Source organism: Oncorhynchus gorbuscha, linkage group LG07, assembly GCF_021184085.1.
Source record: "Oncorhynchus gorbuscha isolate QuinsamMale2020 ecotype Even-year linkage group LG07, OgorEven_v1.0, whole genome shotgun sequence".
NCBI lineage: Eukaryota > Metazoa > Chordata > Actinopteri > Salmoniformes > Salmonidae > Oncorhynchus > Oncorhynchus gorbuscha.
The window spans coordinates 41,343,136-41,360,198 of record NC_060179.1 but is presented as its reverse complement, the minus strand read 5'-3'; the positions used below and the strand labels follow the sequence as shown (position 1 = coordinate 41,360,198).

General features: G+C 41.4%; 1 protein-coding gene across 1 annotated transcript in view; it reads right to left on the bottom strand.

Annotated features, from left to right (window-relative positions):
• The window catches only part of LOC124039860 (monocarboxylate transporter 6-like), a 38,047-nt gene that overhangs the window by 12,835 nt on the left and 8,149 nt on the right, over positions 1 to 17,063 (bottom strand). Inside the window, exon 2 of the mRNA XM_046356336.1 lies at positions 7,729 to 8,183. Within this exon, the coding sequence (XP_046212292.1) occupies positions 7,729 to 8,089 (361 nt within the window). The 5' untranslated portion in view covers positions 8,090 to 8,183. The remainder of the gene's footprint in view (positions 1 to 7,728; positions 8,184 to 17,063) is intronic.

The following is a 17,063-nucleotide window of genomic DNA, read 5'->3' as shown; positions in this document are numbered from 1 at the left end:
AAGTTAGAGAGGAAGATAAGACTTGAGCTTCAGAGATTTTTCTAATTAGTTCCAGTCATTGGCAGCAGGGAACTGGAAGGAAAGGCAGCCAAAGTACAGTGGGGCAAAAAAGTATTTAGTCAGCCACCAATTGTGCAAGTTCTCTCACTTAAAAATATGAGAGAGGCCTGTAATTGTCATCATAGGTACACTTCAACTATGACAGACAAAATGAGAAAAAAATCCATAAAATCACATTGTAGGATTTTTAATGTATTTATTAGCAAATTATGGTGGAAAATAAGTATTTGGTCACCTACAAACAAGCAAGATTTCTGGCTCTCACAGACCTGTAACTTCTTCTTTAAGAGGCTCATCTGTCCTCCACTGTCCTCAAAACCATAAATAAAAGAAGGATTGAAAACACATTCGACACCAGAAAAGCTCAATACGTGGTACTCTCGCAAACTTGAGTCTCTCGTCAAACATCTGGGTCCAAAGTAAAACACAGAACGGTCAGTCCTCCTGTGTATTAATGGCACCTGTTTGAACTTGTTATCAGTATAAAAGACACCTGTCCACAACCTCAAACAGTCACACTCCAAACTCCACTATGGCCAAGACCAAAGAGCTGTCAAAGGACACCAGAAACAAAATTGTAGACCTGCACCAGGCTGGGAAGACTGAATCTGCAATATGTAAGCAGCTTGATTTGAAGAAATCAACTGTGGGAGCATTTATTAGGAAATGGAAGACATACAAGACCACTGATAATCTCTCTCGATCTGGGGCTCCACGCAAGATCCCACCCCGTGGGGTCAAAATGATCACAAGAACGGTGAGCAAAAATCCCAGAACCACACGGGGGAACCTAGTGAATGACCTGCAGAGAGCTGGGACCAAAGTAACAAAACCATCAGTAACACACTACGCCGCCAGGGACTCAAATCCTGCAGTGCCAGACGTGTCCCCCTGCTTAAAAGCCAGTACATGTCCAGGCCCGTCTGAAGTTTACTAGAGAGCATTTGGATGATCCAGAAGAAGATTGGGAGAATGTCATATGGTCAGATGAAACCAAAATATAACTTTTTGGTAAAAACTCAAATCGTCGTGTTTGGAGGACAAAGAACGCTGAGTTGCATCCAAAGAACATCATACCTACTGTGAAGCATGGGGGTGGATACATCATGTTTTGGGGCTGTTTTTCTGCAAAGGGACCAGGACGACTGATCTGTGTAAAGGAAAGAATGAATGGGGCCATGTATCGTGAGATTTTGCGTAAAAACCTCCTTCCATCAGCAAGGGCATTGAAGATGTAACGTGGCTGGGTCTTTCAGCATGACAATGATCCCAAGCACACCGCCCGGGCAACGAAGGAGTGGCTTCGTAAGAAGCATTTCAAGGTCCTGGAGTGGCCTAGCCAGTCTCCAGATCTCAACCCCATAGAAAATCTTTGGAGGGAGTTGAAAGTCCGTGTTGCCCAGCAACAGCCCCAAAACATCACTGCTCTAGAGATCTGCATGGAGGAATGGGCCAAAATACCAGCAACAGTGTGTGAAAACCTTGTGAAGACTTACAGAAAACGTTATTATTTTCCACCATAATTTGCAAATAAATTCATTAAAAAATCCTACAATTGGATTTTGTCTGTCATAGTTGAAGTGTACCTATGATAAAAATTACAGGCCTCTCATATTTTTAAGTGGGAGAACTTGCACAATTGGTGGCTGACTAAATACTTTTTTGCCTCACTGTAAGTGTTGGCTTTGGGGATGACCATTGCAATATACCTGCTGGAGCACGTGCTATTTGTGGTGACCAGTGAGCTGAGATAAGGTGGGGCTTTACCTATCAAAGACTTATAGATGACCTGGAGCCAGTGGGTTTGGCGACTAATATGTAGCGAGGGCCAGCCAACAAGAGCATACAGGTCGCAGAGGTGGGTAGTATATGGACCTTTGGTGACAAAACGGATGGCACTGTGATAGACTAAATTCAATTTGCTGAGTATTGGGGGGTATTTTGTAAATGACATCGCAGAAGTCAAGGATCGGTAGGATAGTCAATTTTATGAGGGTATGTTTGGCGTCATGAGTCGAGGAGGCTTTGTTGCGCAATAGGAAGCAAATTCTAGATTTCATTTTGGATTGGAGATGCTTAATGTGAGCCTGGAAGGAGAGTGTACAGTCTAACCAGACACCAGGGTACTGGTAGTTGTCCACATATTCTAGGTCAGAACCGTCCAGAGTAGTGATGTTAGTCAGGCGAGGGGGTGCGGGCAGCAATCGGTTGAAGAGAATGCACTTAGTTTTACTAGCATTTAAAAGCAGTCGGAGGCCACGGAAGGAGTGGTGTAAGCTTGTTTGTAGGTTTGTTAGCAGTGTCCAAAGAAGTGCCAGATGTATACAGAATGGTGTCGTCTGCATAGAGGTGGATCAGAGAATTAAATTTTTTATTTATTTATCTATTTAACCAGGTAGGCTAGTTGAGAACAAGAACTGAGAACTGGAACGAAAGGCGGCCAAATGAGGTGTTGGCTTTAGGGATGATCAGTGAGGTACACCTGCTGGAGCGCGTGCTACGGGTGGGTGTTGCCATCATGACCAGTGAACTGAGATAAGGCGGAGCTTTACCTAGCATGGACTTGTAGATGACCTGGAGCCTGGTGACGAATATGTAACGAGGGCCAGCCGACTAGAGCATACAGGTCGCAGTGGTGGGTGGTATAAGGTGCTTTAGTGACAAAACGGATGGCACTGTGATAAACTGCATCCAGTTTGCTGAGTAGAGTGTTGGAAGCAATTTTGTAGATTACCAGCAGCAAGAGCGACATCATTGATATACAAAGAGAAAAGAGTCGGCCCGAGAATTGAACCCTGTGGCAACCCCATAGAGACTGCCAGAGGTCTGGACAACAGGCCCTCCCGATTTGACACACTGAACTCTATCTGAGAAATCATTCTCTCTACTCTTATTCTGAGATTTCACATTCTTAAAATAAAGTGGTGATCCTAACTGACCTAAGACAGGGACAATTGTGAAAAACTGAGTTTAAATGTATTTGGCTGTAGTTGTAGGTGTATGTAAACTTCCATCTTCAACTGTATCTATGCCTTCAATTCCCAAAAATATAACTTTCATTGGACACCCAATTTGATATGCTCCATGTTGGTGCTCATGGGTCCTTTTCGATGGAAATGCCCACCAGCTTACTGATTTCTCCACACATTGCTCGGAAGTGAATCTTCTAACTCAGCAACTTAATTAAATGCTGGTGATTCTTTGTTGTTGCTTTGAAGCAGTTGACACACACACACACACACACACACACACACACACACACACACACACACACACACACACACACACACACACACACACACACACACACACTTGTCCAGATGTTAAGGGCTTGAAATCCACACAGAAACAGACCGACCCCCTGTGACTGAACAAAGGAAGGCAGCTCATGTGGCGCTACACATCATTGGTGTGTAAGGGTGAAACACAATCCCTTGAAATCTCCCTTATCAAATAAACAAACAGGGGCTGTGTTGACTCTCATACACACTTTCCATGGGTTTTGTGTGTGCGGCCAGAAGTCCCCACAAGAATAGTAAACAAACAAAAATTTGACCAACTGGTGATACTTTGTTCGTCCCCACAAATGCTCTTTCTAGGGGGTTTAGGGTTAAGGTTAAAATTAGAATTAAGTTTAGGTTTAAAGTTAGGTTTTGGGGTTAGGGTTAAGGTACAGGTTTTGGGGTTAAGGTACGGGTTAGGTTTATAGGTTAGGGAAAATAGGATTTTGAATGGGACTGAATTGTGTGTCCCCACAAGGTTAGTTATACAAGACTGTGTGTCTGATCTGACTAGTCACTTTGAGATCGCAAACCTCTGCACTCACTGTAAATCAAATGTTTGCACAATGAATGATCATGTGTCATATACACTGAGTGTTTCTGTCTTTAATATAGCCCTTTTGTGGGGAAAAAAACTCATTCTGATTGGTTGGGCCCTGGCTCCCCAATGGGTGGGCCTGGCTCCCAAGTGGGTAGGCCTATGCCCTCCCAGGCCCCCTGCCCAGTCATGTGAAATCTATAGATTAGGGCCCAATTTATTTATATTGACTGATTTCCTTATATGAACTGTAATTCATTAAACTCTTTGAAATTGTTGAAATTGCATGTTGCATTTATAATTTTGTTCAGTGTCGTTCAAGAGTGAAACAAATACACAAAGTGACGTCTCATAAAAGCACATTTATCAGCTGCCCCACTCTGTCTCTCTAATGAATACTGCAAATACAAGATATTGGAAAGAAAATCATCCATATGGTCTGATATAATATTTCCTGATGGACAAACACTCCACCTTGATCTTAAAGGTCATGAACAATCAACAGCATGTTTTCCATGAAATGTGATGATATTTTGATGAAACCAGGTCAGAGTATGATGAGCACGGTATGAAAAATGACTACTGCCTCTACATTGACAAAGTTTGATCATAAAGTTATTGGTCCCCTCCCCCGTGGCAAACAACTGGATTCAGCAAGCAGGATTATTAAGAGGATAAGGTGACATCACCCTAAGTCTCATTTTAATACACCAATGGTAAGAGGCATTCTGCGCTCTTTTAAAGGTTCTTACTACTAAATAGTGTCTGTTCCAGGTGCGTAGGAGTCCAAATAAGAATACTGGAAGAGATGGGGGACCCATACACTGTCAAAAAATATATATCAATCCAAAACTAAGGCTTAAATGCAAAATAAAGATGTTTATTACCTTATCAAACACTTCCTCACATGCAGCTCTTCTAATGTCATATACAGTATATTGCCTGTTGTTGGTGTTCGATACCCCTATCTAGTGGTATCTCTAGCTCCCTACTCTTACAATCCTGTGTTATTTATTCTGAGGAAATGTTCACATAGTATATGTAAAAGCAATAATTGATGATATCTCTGTCCGCTTTAGTATATAATCTATGTCATGCATTCTATTCTACTAGGCACTAACTCATAGATGTTATGTGTATTCTTGCTTGATCATGTGACATGCAATTATCCTTGAAATAGAAGCCAAATGTGTGTGCCGACATTCACACTGATGATGACCTAAAGCCGAAACGTGTGTTTTGTTTTTACCTTTCATTTACGATTTTTTTGGGCATTAATAAACACCTTTATTTTCCGTTTAAGCCTACATTTTGTATTTATTTTTGACAGTGTGCATTTGCCATCTCTTCCAATACACCAATGGTTACATGATATTCTCTTACCTAATTTAAACAAGTACCGTCTTGTAACCAACATCGGAGAATGCGTGATTGCGGAGGGGTATGGTTTATATAGCTAGATAGCAATTGTAATGGTGCCAGAATTTAACTGTAGGGTGTCAGAAAATATAGATAACAGTTTACACTATTCATCTATGGCAAAGATACTTATATGTCTCCTCTGTGTCTGGTGTCAGCTAGTTAATGGCTGGCTAGGTCAACGGCCAGCATGGAACAAATGGGGGAAGGGTCGTTCAAAACTCTGAAGCAATTGGCATGTCAACACATCCGTCAGTGCTGCTGGGAACCGCATCAGGAGAGACAAGAAATTAGCTTGAGATGATTTTACTGCAAAACTGCTCACTGCATTGAAGTTTCTTCACATAGGCATTTCAAACAAATGTCAGTCAAGGCGAGCTCATGAATATAAGCTCCCTGCCCACTCAGCCTGTCTTTTCAAACTTCCTGGTAGTTAGCCATGAGATAAATTAATTTTAACCAAAACAATAGCATTAATATGGGTGATATTTTAGTCACAAATGGAAACTTTACATGGGAATCAGAATGACTGTTTAGGACCTTTAGAGTGCCTTTGAACTGCTAGTCTGTTGAGTGGTTTAGAAGTTCTGCTTTAAGTGTTTTAAATGGAAGGACGTCTGTACCATGTTTAGACTGGCTCGGGCACTGAAACACCTACATTTAATAGTCTTATACTGTACTACACTTACTGTCAGTGATCATTGAACTTACTTGAGCACATTTCCCTGCAAGCATACAGTGGGGCAAAAAAGTATTTAGTCAGCCACCAATTGTCCAAGTTCTCCCACTTAAAAAGATGAGAGAGGCCTGTAATTGTCATCATAGGTACACTTCAACTATGACAGACAAAAGGAGGGGGGGAAAAATCCAGAAAATCACATTGTAGGATTTTTAATGAATTCTTTTGCAAATTATGGTGGAAAATAAGTATTTGGTCAATAACAAAAGTTTATCTCAATACTTTGTTATATACCCTTTGTTGGCAATGACAGAGTTCAAACTTTTTCTGTAAGTCTTCACACACTGTTACTGGTATTTTGGCCCATTCTTCCAGGCAGATCTCCTCTAGAGCAGTGATGTTTTGGGGCTGTTGCTGGGCAACACGGACTTTCAACTCCCTCCAAAGATTTTCTATGGGGTTGAGATCTGGAGACTGGCTAGGCCACTCCAGGACCTTGAAATGCTTCTTACAAAGCCACTCCTCCATTGCCCGGGTGGTGTGTTTGTGATCATTGTCATGCTGAAAGACCCAGCCATGTTTCATCTTCAATGCCTTTGCTGATGGAAGGAGGTTTTCACTCAAAATCTCACGATACATGGCCCCATTCATTCTTTCCTTTACACGGATCAGTCGTCCTGGTCCCTTTGCAGAAAAACAGCCCCAAAGCATGATGTATCCACCCCCATGCTTCACAGTAGGTATGGTGTTCTTTGGATGCAACTCAGCATTCTTTGTCCTCCAAACACGACGAGTTGAGTTTTTACCAAAAAGTTATATTTTGGTTTCATCTGACCATATGACATTCTCCCAATCTTCTTCTGGATCATCCAAACCCTCTCTAGCCAACTTCAGACGGGCCTGGACATGTACTGGCTTAAGCAGGGGGACACGTCTGGCACTGCAGGATTTGAGTCCCTGGCGGCGTAGTGTGTTACTGATGGTAGGCTTTGTTACTTTGGTCCCAGCTCCTCTGCAAGTCATTCACTAGGTCCCCCCGTGTGGTTCTGGGATTTTTGCTCACCGTTCTTGTGATCATTTTGACCCCACGGGGTGAGATCTTGCGTGGGGCCCCAGATCGAGGGAGATTATCAGTGGTCTTGTATGTCTTCCATTTCCTAATAATTGCTCCCACCGTTGATTTCTTCAAACCAAGCTGCTTACCTATTGCAGATTCAGTCTTCCCAGCCTGGTGCAGGTCTACAATTTTGTTTCTGGTGTCCTTTGACAGCTCTTTGGACTTGGCCATAGTGGAGTTTGGAGTGTGACTGTTTGAGGTTGTGGACAGGTGTCTTTTATACTGATAACAAGTTCAAACAGGTGCCATTCATACAGGTAACGAGTGGAGGACAGAGCAGCCTCTTAAAGAAGAAGTTACAGGTCTGTGAGAGCCAGAAATCTTGCTTGTTTGTAGGTGACCAAATACGTATTTTCCACCATAATTTGCAAATAAATTCATAAAAAATCCTACAATGTGATTTTCTGTATTTCTTTTTCTCATTTTGTCTGTCATAGTTGAAGTGTACCTATGATGAAAATGACAGGCCTCTCTCATCTTTTTAAGTGTGAGAACTTGCACAATTGGTGGCTGACTAAATATATTTTTGCCCCACTGTATATGAATGTGTCACTGCAAAAAGAACCCTGAAAAAAATCCTACTTAAATTCTTAAGGAAATCTATGGAAACTAGGATGTGACTCAACTACAATACCTCCAGCATGAAGCACTGATGTCATTATAGAAGGCACCCAGGAGGTCTCTTGGTTGCTGGCCTGGAACTCTGTTTGTAGGTCAGTGTAGAAGATGCCCATGCAGGAGGGGAAGGCCAGAGTCAAGGCGAGCACCAGGATGGTGGCCACCAGCACCACCCAGCCCCAACCCCCATCAGGTGCAGTGACGGTCCCATCCATAGCCAGAGGGTTTATGGGTTCCGATTTGCCATTCTCCACCTCCTCAGAGTCCATGATCTCGCCATTCTTCTGCTCCATGCTGGGTGCCTGCTCCGGGGCCTTGCTCTCCATCTGGAAGCTGTCACAGTCCCCTGCCACCTTGTTGCCATTCCTCCGGTTCATACTCTTCTCAGATGCTGAGGCAATGCCCTAGTAGTTTGCCAGGGTGGATGACACTCACTAGTATATTCCATCTCACCATGTCTCTCCTTCTCACCTGTGAATGGGGAGAGGGGTATGGGATTATAATGATTACAGAACTATGCGTTTTTGTTTTCATTTTGTGGTTGCAATTACAATTTGCAAATGTGTAATTTAATTTTGCAAGCTTGTATCATGATTTGTGAATAAATGTAACAACTATCGCAAACTTTTTACTTGAACACATTTCATAAATTTTGCAAGGATAATTTATTTCCAGAATTATTACAAATCCATTTACAACAATGAATATTCTGCTGTGAATTAAAAATACACTTAAAGATTGAATCTGCGCACACTCTTGAGTTATGTCACCGTGACGCACAAAGAGAGTCTTACATTTGTAAGGAAGGAAAAGTGTTTTGAAAATTGAAGGCACAATCTTTAAATCCTGACCAATCAGTTCCCTCTGTCAAAACCAAGATTGGCTGGATTGTTCCATCGATCAAATCCCAAGCAACAACCAGATCTGACCTGGACGACATGATGTGATGGAGGAAGACGGGAGGCGAGTTCTATAAAGTTTGCTTTCACAGTTTGTATGAAGTGATGTTATGATCTTATTCATCGCTATAACGTTAATTACACCCCCCATGTGCATTCATGCATTGGCTAGCCAACTACCCGTAGCTAGGTTTGTAGTTCCCGTACATAGGGTAAATTAACACTGTGTGAATTCAGATGCATTGGGTAGCTAACGTTCGTGACTGGTTTTCAAAATCATCATCAAATTGAAGCCCCCCCCAAGTTCATCCATGCATTGGTTAGCCAGATACCGTTAACTGAAGATAGCAAGCCAATTTACAGCACAGTGGCGTCCATAGAGCTGTAATCATTTCAGCAACACTTGTTGTGACATCTTGGTTTCATCTGTTGTGGCATCTTGGTTTTAGCGAGCTAGCTTACTGCCTACTGCATATTACAGCCATGCAACCTGTATACAGCAACACTTAAGCAATAGAGTGAAACAGTCCATTTGAGGCAGTAGGCATTTCTAAGACATTATTCAAGAATACATGGGTAAATATTTGATGGACAAAAACATAAGTGAACTGTGTGCTTAGCTAATTGTGTTTTTCTATTGTCAGAACATTCTGAAAGACCAGCTCCTGGAGAGGTTGCAGTCCAGGTTGCAGCAAGCCATCATACAACCCTTGGATCTGGATTACCTGGAATTCCTGTTCAATGATGAGCATATCCTCATTGAATCCTTTGCCGAGCAGGTTGATTTCCCTCCAATGATCACAGAGACATTGAGAGATTAATCAAATCTTGTCAAAGCTGAAATTGAGGCTCGCCCAACGACATCAATTCAGTTTAAGGCAGTTGTTGGGGTAACAGGCAGCCCAAAACTTGTCATTCAAAGAGAAGTGAAGAATATGCTCAAAACTTACCTTCCGGTACCATGCATTGCAGAGTTATTGGGGGTCTCCAAGTGTACCATATTTAGAAAGCATGAATTATGGTTTACCTGTGGGGGTTATACAGTACTATTTGTGATGAAGAGCTCAACAAGACTGACAACCATCAAATCCCAGATGCCAAATGCTGGCTATCATATGGTCAAGGGACAGTTGGTGTCAATGGGCTTCCATGTTCAGTGGTGGAGATTGAGAGTGTCAATACATCATGTGGATGCAGCTGAGATCCTGTCTCACCTTGCCAGGCTTGGATGTGTGGTGCGACAAAGTTATTCAGTGCAAAGCCCCCTTTCCTTGATTTTTTTTTATTTTTCTGGTACATGCGTTTTTGATAAGATATTGAGCATATTAAACTGTTTTATTGAATAATTATTTTGCGAATTCTCCTTGTTTTATTTTATTGAAAAGGTACAACATCATCATGTTTGGGGGAGTTGATGGATTTTTAAGAAAAGGTAGCCAAACTGTATTACTCTGATTATGAATTTTGTTGAGTCACGTCCATACTAGGGATGTGCGATATATCGGTGACGCATATCGGAATCGGCCAATATTAGCTAAAAATGCCAACGTCGGCCCGATGTCTAGTTTAACGCCGATGTGCAAAACCGATATCAAAGCTGGCGTGCATACCTATATAAACGTAGGTGGATGAGGTAATGATGCCATGAAAAATAAAGCGATACACAGAACAAAAGCAGAAAAATACTAAGCGCACACTTCCAACAACAAAACAAGTTAAAGTCAAGCAGTCATTTGAAAGAGTAAGAACATTTCAGCGAGACAACGCAAAGGCGAAATCCATTAACGCCAAGATAATGGAATTCATTGCCCTTGACAATCAACCGTTCTCGGTTGTGGATGATGTTGGCTTTCACCGACTGGTCGAGCACCTTGAGCCCCGGTACACACTACCAAGTAGGTGCTATTTTTCAGATGTTGCCCTACCAGAGTCACACAGTATTGTTGAAAAGCACATCTATGAGCTACTTGCTATGGGCATCACTGACATTGGGACCAGCGAAGTCAGCCCCATGAGCATGCGGAGTCTGACAGCACAGTGGGTGGACTAGGATTTCATACTGAGGAAAGCTGCATTGCATGCTCAAGAATGTGCTGGTTCTCATACCGCTGCTGCCATTTCAATGGCATTTGAAAACATGTTTGAAACATGAACATATTCCTAGCGCCATTCGAACAACTGACTCGGGAAATAAGCTCATCAACTGTGTCTGCAGCAGACGTGATACCCTCTGTCATGGCATTGAAACGCCTGCTCAACAAAACTGGCAACACAGACCATGGGGTTAAAACTTACAAAAGTACTCGAGGCTGTGAACAAGCGATTCCGTGGCATTCTCTCTAAGCCTCTTTACTGTGTCGCCACCATGCTTAATGCTAGGTACAAGGACTGCTACTTTGATGCAGATAAGAAACAGGATTAACGTGAAATGTTATACAGTGAGGGAAAAAAGTATTTGATCCCCTGCTCATTTTGTACGTTTGCCCACTGACAAAGAAATTATCCGTCTCCTTGGAGAGCTCTTTGGTCTTTGCCATGGTGGAGAGTTTGAAATCTGATTGATTGCTTCTGTGGACAGGTGTCTTTTATACAGTTAACAAACTGAGATTAGGAGCAATCCCTTTAAGAGTGTGCTCCTAATCTCAGCTCATTACCTGTATAAAAGACACCTGGGAGCCAGAAATCTTTCTGATTGAGAGGGGGTCAAATACTTATTTCCCTCATTAAAATGCAAATCAATTTATAACATTTGACATGCGCTATTCTGTCTCTCACTGTTCAAATAAACCTATCATTAAAATTATAGACTGATCATTTCTTTGTCAGTGGGCAAATGTACAAAATCAGCAGGGGATCAAATACTTTTTTCCCTCAACGGACACAGTGACCGTGCACACAGTGAAAGAAAAGCCACAGTCAGATATAGCTGAAACTTCACAGCTTGACATGTATGATGAAATCCTGGTTGAGACAGAACAAATGAACAACGAAACAGCAAGTAAGTGAAAGAAATAGGTTTTGATTATGTTTTACTGGTAATGGGGACATACGTAAATGCAAAAATTAACTTTTTGGTCAGTGTGGTGTGGGTAACCTTTGTTTATCTAGGCAAGTCAGTTAAGAACAAATTCTTATTTACAATGATGGCCAAACCCGGACGACACTGGACCAATTGTGCACCGCCCTATAGGACTCCCAATCACGGCCAGATGTGATACAGCCTGGATTCGAACCAGGGACTGTAGTGACGCCTGTTGCACTGAGATACATTGCCTTAGACTGCTAGTTCTGTGTGTGTGCGAACTATTTAACTGTACCAGAATGCTTAAACGGACGCAAAGTTTTTAAATATCGGTATCGTTTTTTTGACAAGGATAATATCGGATATCGGTCAAATATGTAAATTGGTGCATCCCTAGTCTATACCCACTTATTTTTCAGAGGGCATTGCGTATACTCACTTCTTTTTTAAATACCAACATGTTACAAGCAGGCCACCATAGTGTTCTTGGGCACAGGGACTAAGGTAACCTGCCTAAAGGACTACCGCCCCGTCTGTAGCCATGAAATGCTTTGAAAGGCTGGTCATGACACCATCATCCCAGAAACCCTAGACCCACTCCAATTTGCATACCGCCCCAACAGATGATGCAATCTCTATTGCACTCCACATTGCCCTTTCCCACCTGGACAAAAGGAACACCTACGTAAGAATGCTATTCATTGACTACAGCTCAGCGTTCAACACCATAGTGCCCTCAGAGCTCATTACTAAGCGAAGGACCCTGGGACTAAACACCTCTCTCTGCAACTGGATCCCAGACATCCTGACGGGTAGGTAACAACACATCTGCCACGTTTATACTCAACATGGGGGCCCCTCAGGGATGTATGCTCAGTCCCCTCCTGTACTCTCTGTTCACCCATAACTGCATGGCCAGGCACGACTCCAACACCATTAAGTTTGCCGATGACACAACAGTGGTAGGCCTGATCACCGACAACGATGAGACGACTTATAGGGAGGTTGTTATCCTGGTCGTGTGGTGCCAGGATAACAACCTCTCCCTCAACATGATCAAGACAAAGGAGAGGATTGTGGACTACAGGAAACGTGGACCGAGCATGCCCCCATTCTCATCGATGGGGCTGTAGTGGAGCTGGTTGAGAGCTTCAAGTTCCTTGGTGTCCACGTCACCAACAGACAATCATGGTCCAAACACACAAAGCCTATTCCCTTTAATGCCTTTAGCTGCTAGACAATGGAGTAAAGTTTAAAGAAAACCAATAGAACAGGAGAACGCATGAGTAAATCATTGTGAAACAATTGCCTCCATGTTTCTATGATGGGCTTTAGGCTACTTTCAAGAAAGCTAAGACATGCATGCCGCATAATGAAGTAAACGTACAAGTTACAAACAATTAAGGAACAGGAAAAATATAGCGACGCTAATAAGCTAAGGGAGAGAACAGGAAAGGAGGGGTAGAGGACAATTGTTTAGCTGCTCTGGTCTGGGGTGAGACTTCTAAACACTCTTAGAGTAACCGATAGAAACAGAGACTCCAGACTGGTAGTAGGCCAATTCACATGTCCATTCATGCATCTGATGTACAGTTACAGTCCAGGGCAACTTCTAGTCAGACACACTGTTTGTGAACAATTAAATATGATTTCAAATACTATAATTTGCAAGCCCTTACAAAACTCTGAATAATGTATATTTGATGTGTTTAGAGTAGTAGCCTAAGCATAGTTAGTTATTTTTTTCATGATCATCAATGCAATGTCATGATTTTACATTTATCAACACCATGAGTGTTTTCTGTCTACCGGTATATACAGATTCTGTACTTGGATGCAGCTACCAACAACAGGGCATCAACGGCTTTAAACTTTTTCAGTCCACGATGTGCAATCAAGGCATGTCTTTTTATCAGACAAATGAAGCATGCATCACCATTAATACAGCTGTGACAGTAATAACAACCCCCCCCAAAAAAATAGGAAACTCTACTTACCACTTCTACATAAATAAAGGTAAAATAAAAAATATTTAACTAGGCAAGTCAGTTAAGAACAAATTCTTATTTTCAATGACGGCCTAGGAACAGTGGGTTAACTGCCTGTTCAGGGGCAGAACGACATATTTGTACCTTGTCAGCTCGGGGGTTTGAACTTGCAACCTTCAGGTTACCAGTCCAACGCTCTAACCACTAGGCTAACATGCATAGAATGTTTTTAATAGCCATCTTGCAACATCATTTGTTGATTTAGCTGTCTTCCACTTGTGTGTGCACAATGAGGAAAAGTCCTTGGGTGCATTTGTTTCCAAGTGAAATGTTTACTTCCTGTTCCCTTCTTTCGTTTTGTTACTATCACACCTGCTTCTGAAGTCATCAGAGTTGTGCCACATAAAAGGTAAACATGTACTACAGATAGCATATCCAATTTATTAATGTTAACAATCCTGTACTTTGTCAGAGTTGAACATCTATGGCGTGATGTCTGGGTTGCAGTCACCTGTATCTACTATTTGCTTCACACATTTGAATAAAATGGACTGCTTGACATCTGAAAACACACTGCACCTCTTCTGGTCTACACTTTGTTTCTCCCACACCTCCAAGCAGCCCTCAAAACTTTTGTTGCAGGCTGGAAAAATCATCATCTACGGACAGAGACAAATCGCAGTCCAGAGCAGCTTTGGCTATGGGATAAAGTCAAAACCCAATTTGAGGAAGACAATCTTGATGTGATTGATTTGCTTTTTGTAAATGATTGTCATTTTGAGTTACCTGGTTTGTTTAGCCATTGTACAACATGAATGGGGAAAGATTAGGGTTTGTGAATAAATACCGAAAATAAGGTCACAGGTTAATACAGACTTAGGAGATCTAACACATTTTGTTCTATGAGATATCCGTCAGTTAACATGACCATTCTGAAACCTTGTGCTTTAAAAAAAAATATGAATTTTAAAAATTTGTTCTTAACTGACTTGCCTAGTTAAAAAAAAAAATACTAATAATGTTTAACACCTGCAGCAATCATATTCATGAATGAGATCCTCCAACAGGCTCTTAATATCAGGAATCAGTCACAAGTACCCCTGGTGCACTGTTAAATTATTTATCCATTTAAACAAAAATAGTAATTCAAAGGAGCATAAAGTTCAGTAGATCAGTGTCACAGAATGCCATAAACAAGTGATAAGTAAACATTATGCCATTTTACAGACTTAAAAAGATCAATCTACATTGGGCTTACAAATTAATTATTTTTGGTACCCATAGATTATTGAAGACTAACTACAAATGCCTCATTAATTCAACTCTTACACCGTCAGAAATCAAAATGTAAACTTGTTTTATTCAAATTCTTGTAAACAAACACTACAAAGTAATGTAAACAAACACTATATTGCTTCAAAACATGGTTAAAACTATAATTTTGATATGGATGGTCAGTCCTTGCATATACATAGCTCGGTCTGCGTATTTCAAAAAGGTTATATTACTCGACCCATCCCTCATCTTTTTACCGAAACAGGGCAGGGCAGCCCTTTTTAAAAAGACGTTCCAGGATTATAAGTTTGCCAGGGTAAAAAAAAAGTGTATGTTCTTGATTTTTATCAAAGTTGAACTTGAATAATATAGATTGTTGGGAATGTCTCCCAATGATCTGTCTCTATAAAAAACACAAAACCAAGCTACAGTCAGGATAGTGGCAAGTAGAAGTGCTTGAGTGTGTCAACATTAGACTAGCCCAAAACCTGTGTCACTAGTGGCTATGCATGCCTCAAGTGCGATGCAAAACAGTGGTTCGGTTCAGTGGTTCCCTGGAAACAAATGGACGACTTCAGGAGATCTCCACGCACCAACTCCAAATCTCCTGGGATGAATTGCTATCCCGTCCAGAACTTACGGAGTTGCACAAGTGTCTTTGGTGACGCTAAAAGAGAAGAAAATATAAAAATGACTTCTGTATGCATATGGCAATAATGGTGAGCAGCAACGGTGCATTACTGAAAGGCCACTACTGAGGATATGAAACAAATAGGTAAGCTTGCTGAAAGCAGTCTTTAACAAAGTTGTATGGTGGTGATTGTTTGTGTGAACTACATTTTTCATTGAAATAATTATACCCTAGCCCCCAATAACATGTCTTAGACATATTCCCTCTAATAAATAACTAAACCCATGTTCAGCCTTAGAACTAAATGATACTTATGCGAGTACACCAGCTCTCTAAGTTTTTACATTTTTTACATCAACAAGCTGGAGACCGACAGGGAGTAGAGATGTATGTTGTGAGATGGTCACATCTGTAGTCATTTTTGTAAGTTCAAAACAGCGTGTTACTTTTCCCCACTATGTTTACTCATGGAGTTTGTAGTAGAAAGCAAAGTAAAATAAGAAATTGTATGTCAATAACTATCGAACTAGCCTTTTGGAGCCCTGGGGCATTCCAAGTGACTACCTCATGAAGCTGGTTGAGAGAATGCCAAGAGTGTACAAAGCTGTCAAGGCAAAGTGTGGCTACTTTGAAGAAACTGAAATATCAAATATATCCCGCAATGCGACACCTCGTTTAGACAGGGTACGCTTCATTGTCCTCTTCATAATTTGTTTCCCCAGGCCAGATAACATGGTCAAAGCTGATCTAGTAAAAATACATTTTAAAAATTATGAATGGATAAACATGTTTGTCCCTGGACTTATCCTAAATTGAGAAATTATTCATACAAACAGGGTAACTGCATTAGACTGGCTGCATTAAAATAAGTTGTCAAACATTCTCCACATTCTCCCGATTACAGCCTTTGTCAGACAGCTCAGCAGCACATGTCAAAAGTGACTTATTTTTCACTTCAATTTGTATAGCTAATACATCCATCCTGCTGATATCACTACATCTTTATTGTAATACATACAAGCTCAATCGTTTTCCGTCAAGATAATCAGATGTGTCACGTATCTCCAGAAATGCTGACCTACCTGCACTCAGGAACACATTCTTTTCAAATGATCAATGCAGTGTTTATTGTTACATGAATGATCGGTTTGAAGCTCAGTGTCACCATGTGAGAAAAATTCAAAAAGGCCCACACACCTGAGCAATCCTGTTGCCGATAACAATGAGATCTGGAAAGAAACGAGAAACCCACACACTGATCTTGCTAGTATCACTTTATTAAAGCTTACGTGTCAGCCTATTGGCCTTCACCAGAGGCAGACACGTAAAAATGTTGTAAAATAAAACTAGCAGTGTGCAGATTTGTCCTTTCAAGAGAACTATAGCCTAAAATAATATAATTGATCAACATACCACAGTTCATGTGGAAGCCTGTTTGCAACGTATGCACAGCGAAACTTATGAAGTCTTGACTGACCCCGTCTCCGAAGGCAGCATCCCCTATAACACAAGTAGGTTTTGAAATAGGTTCAAACA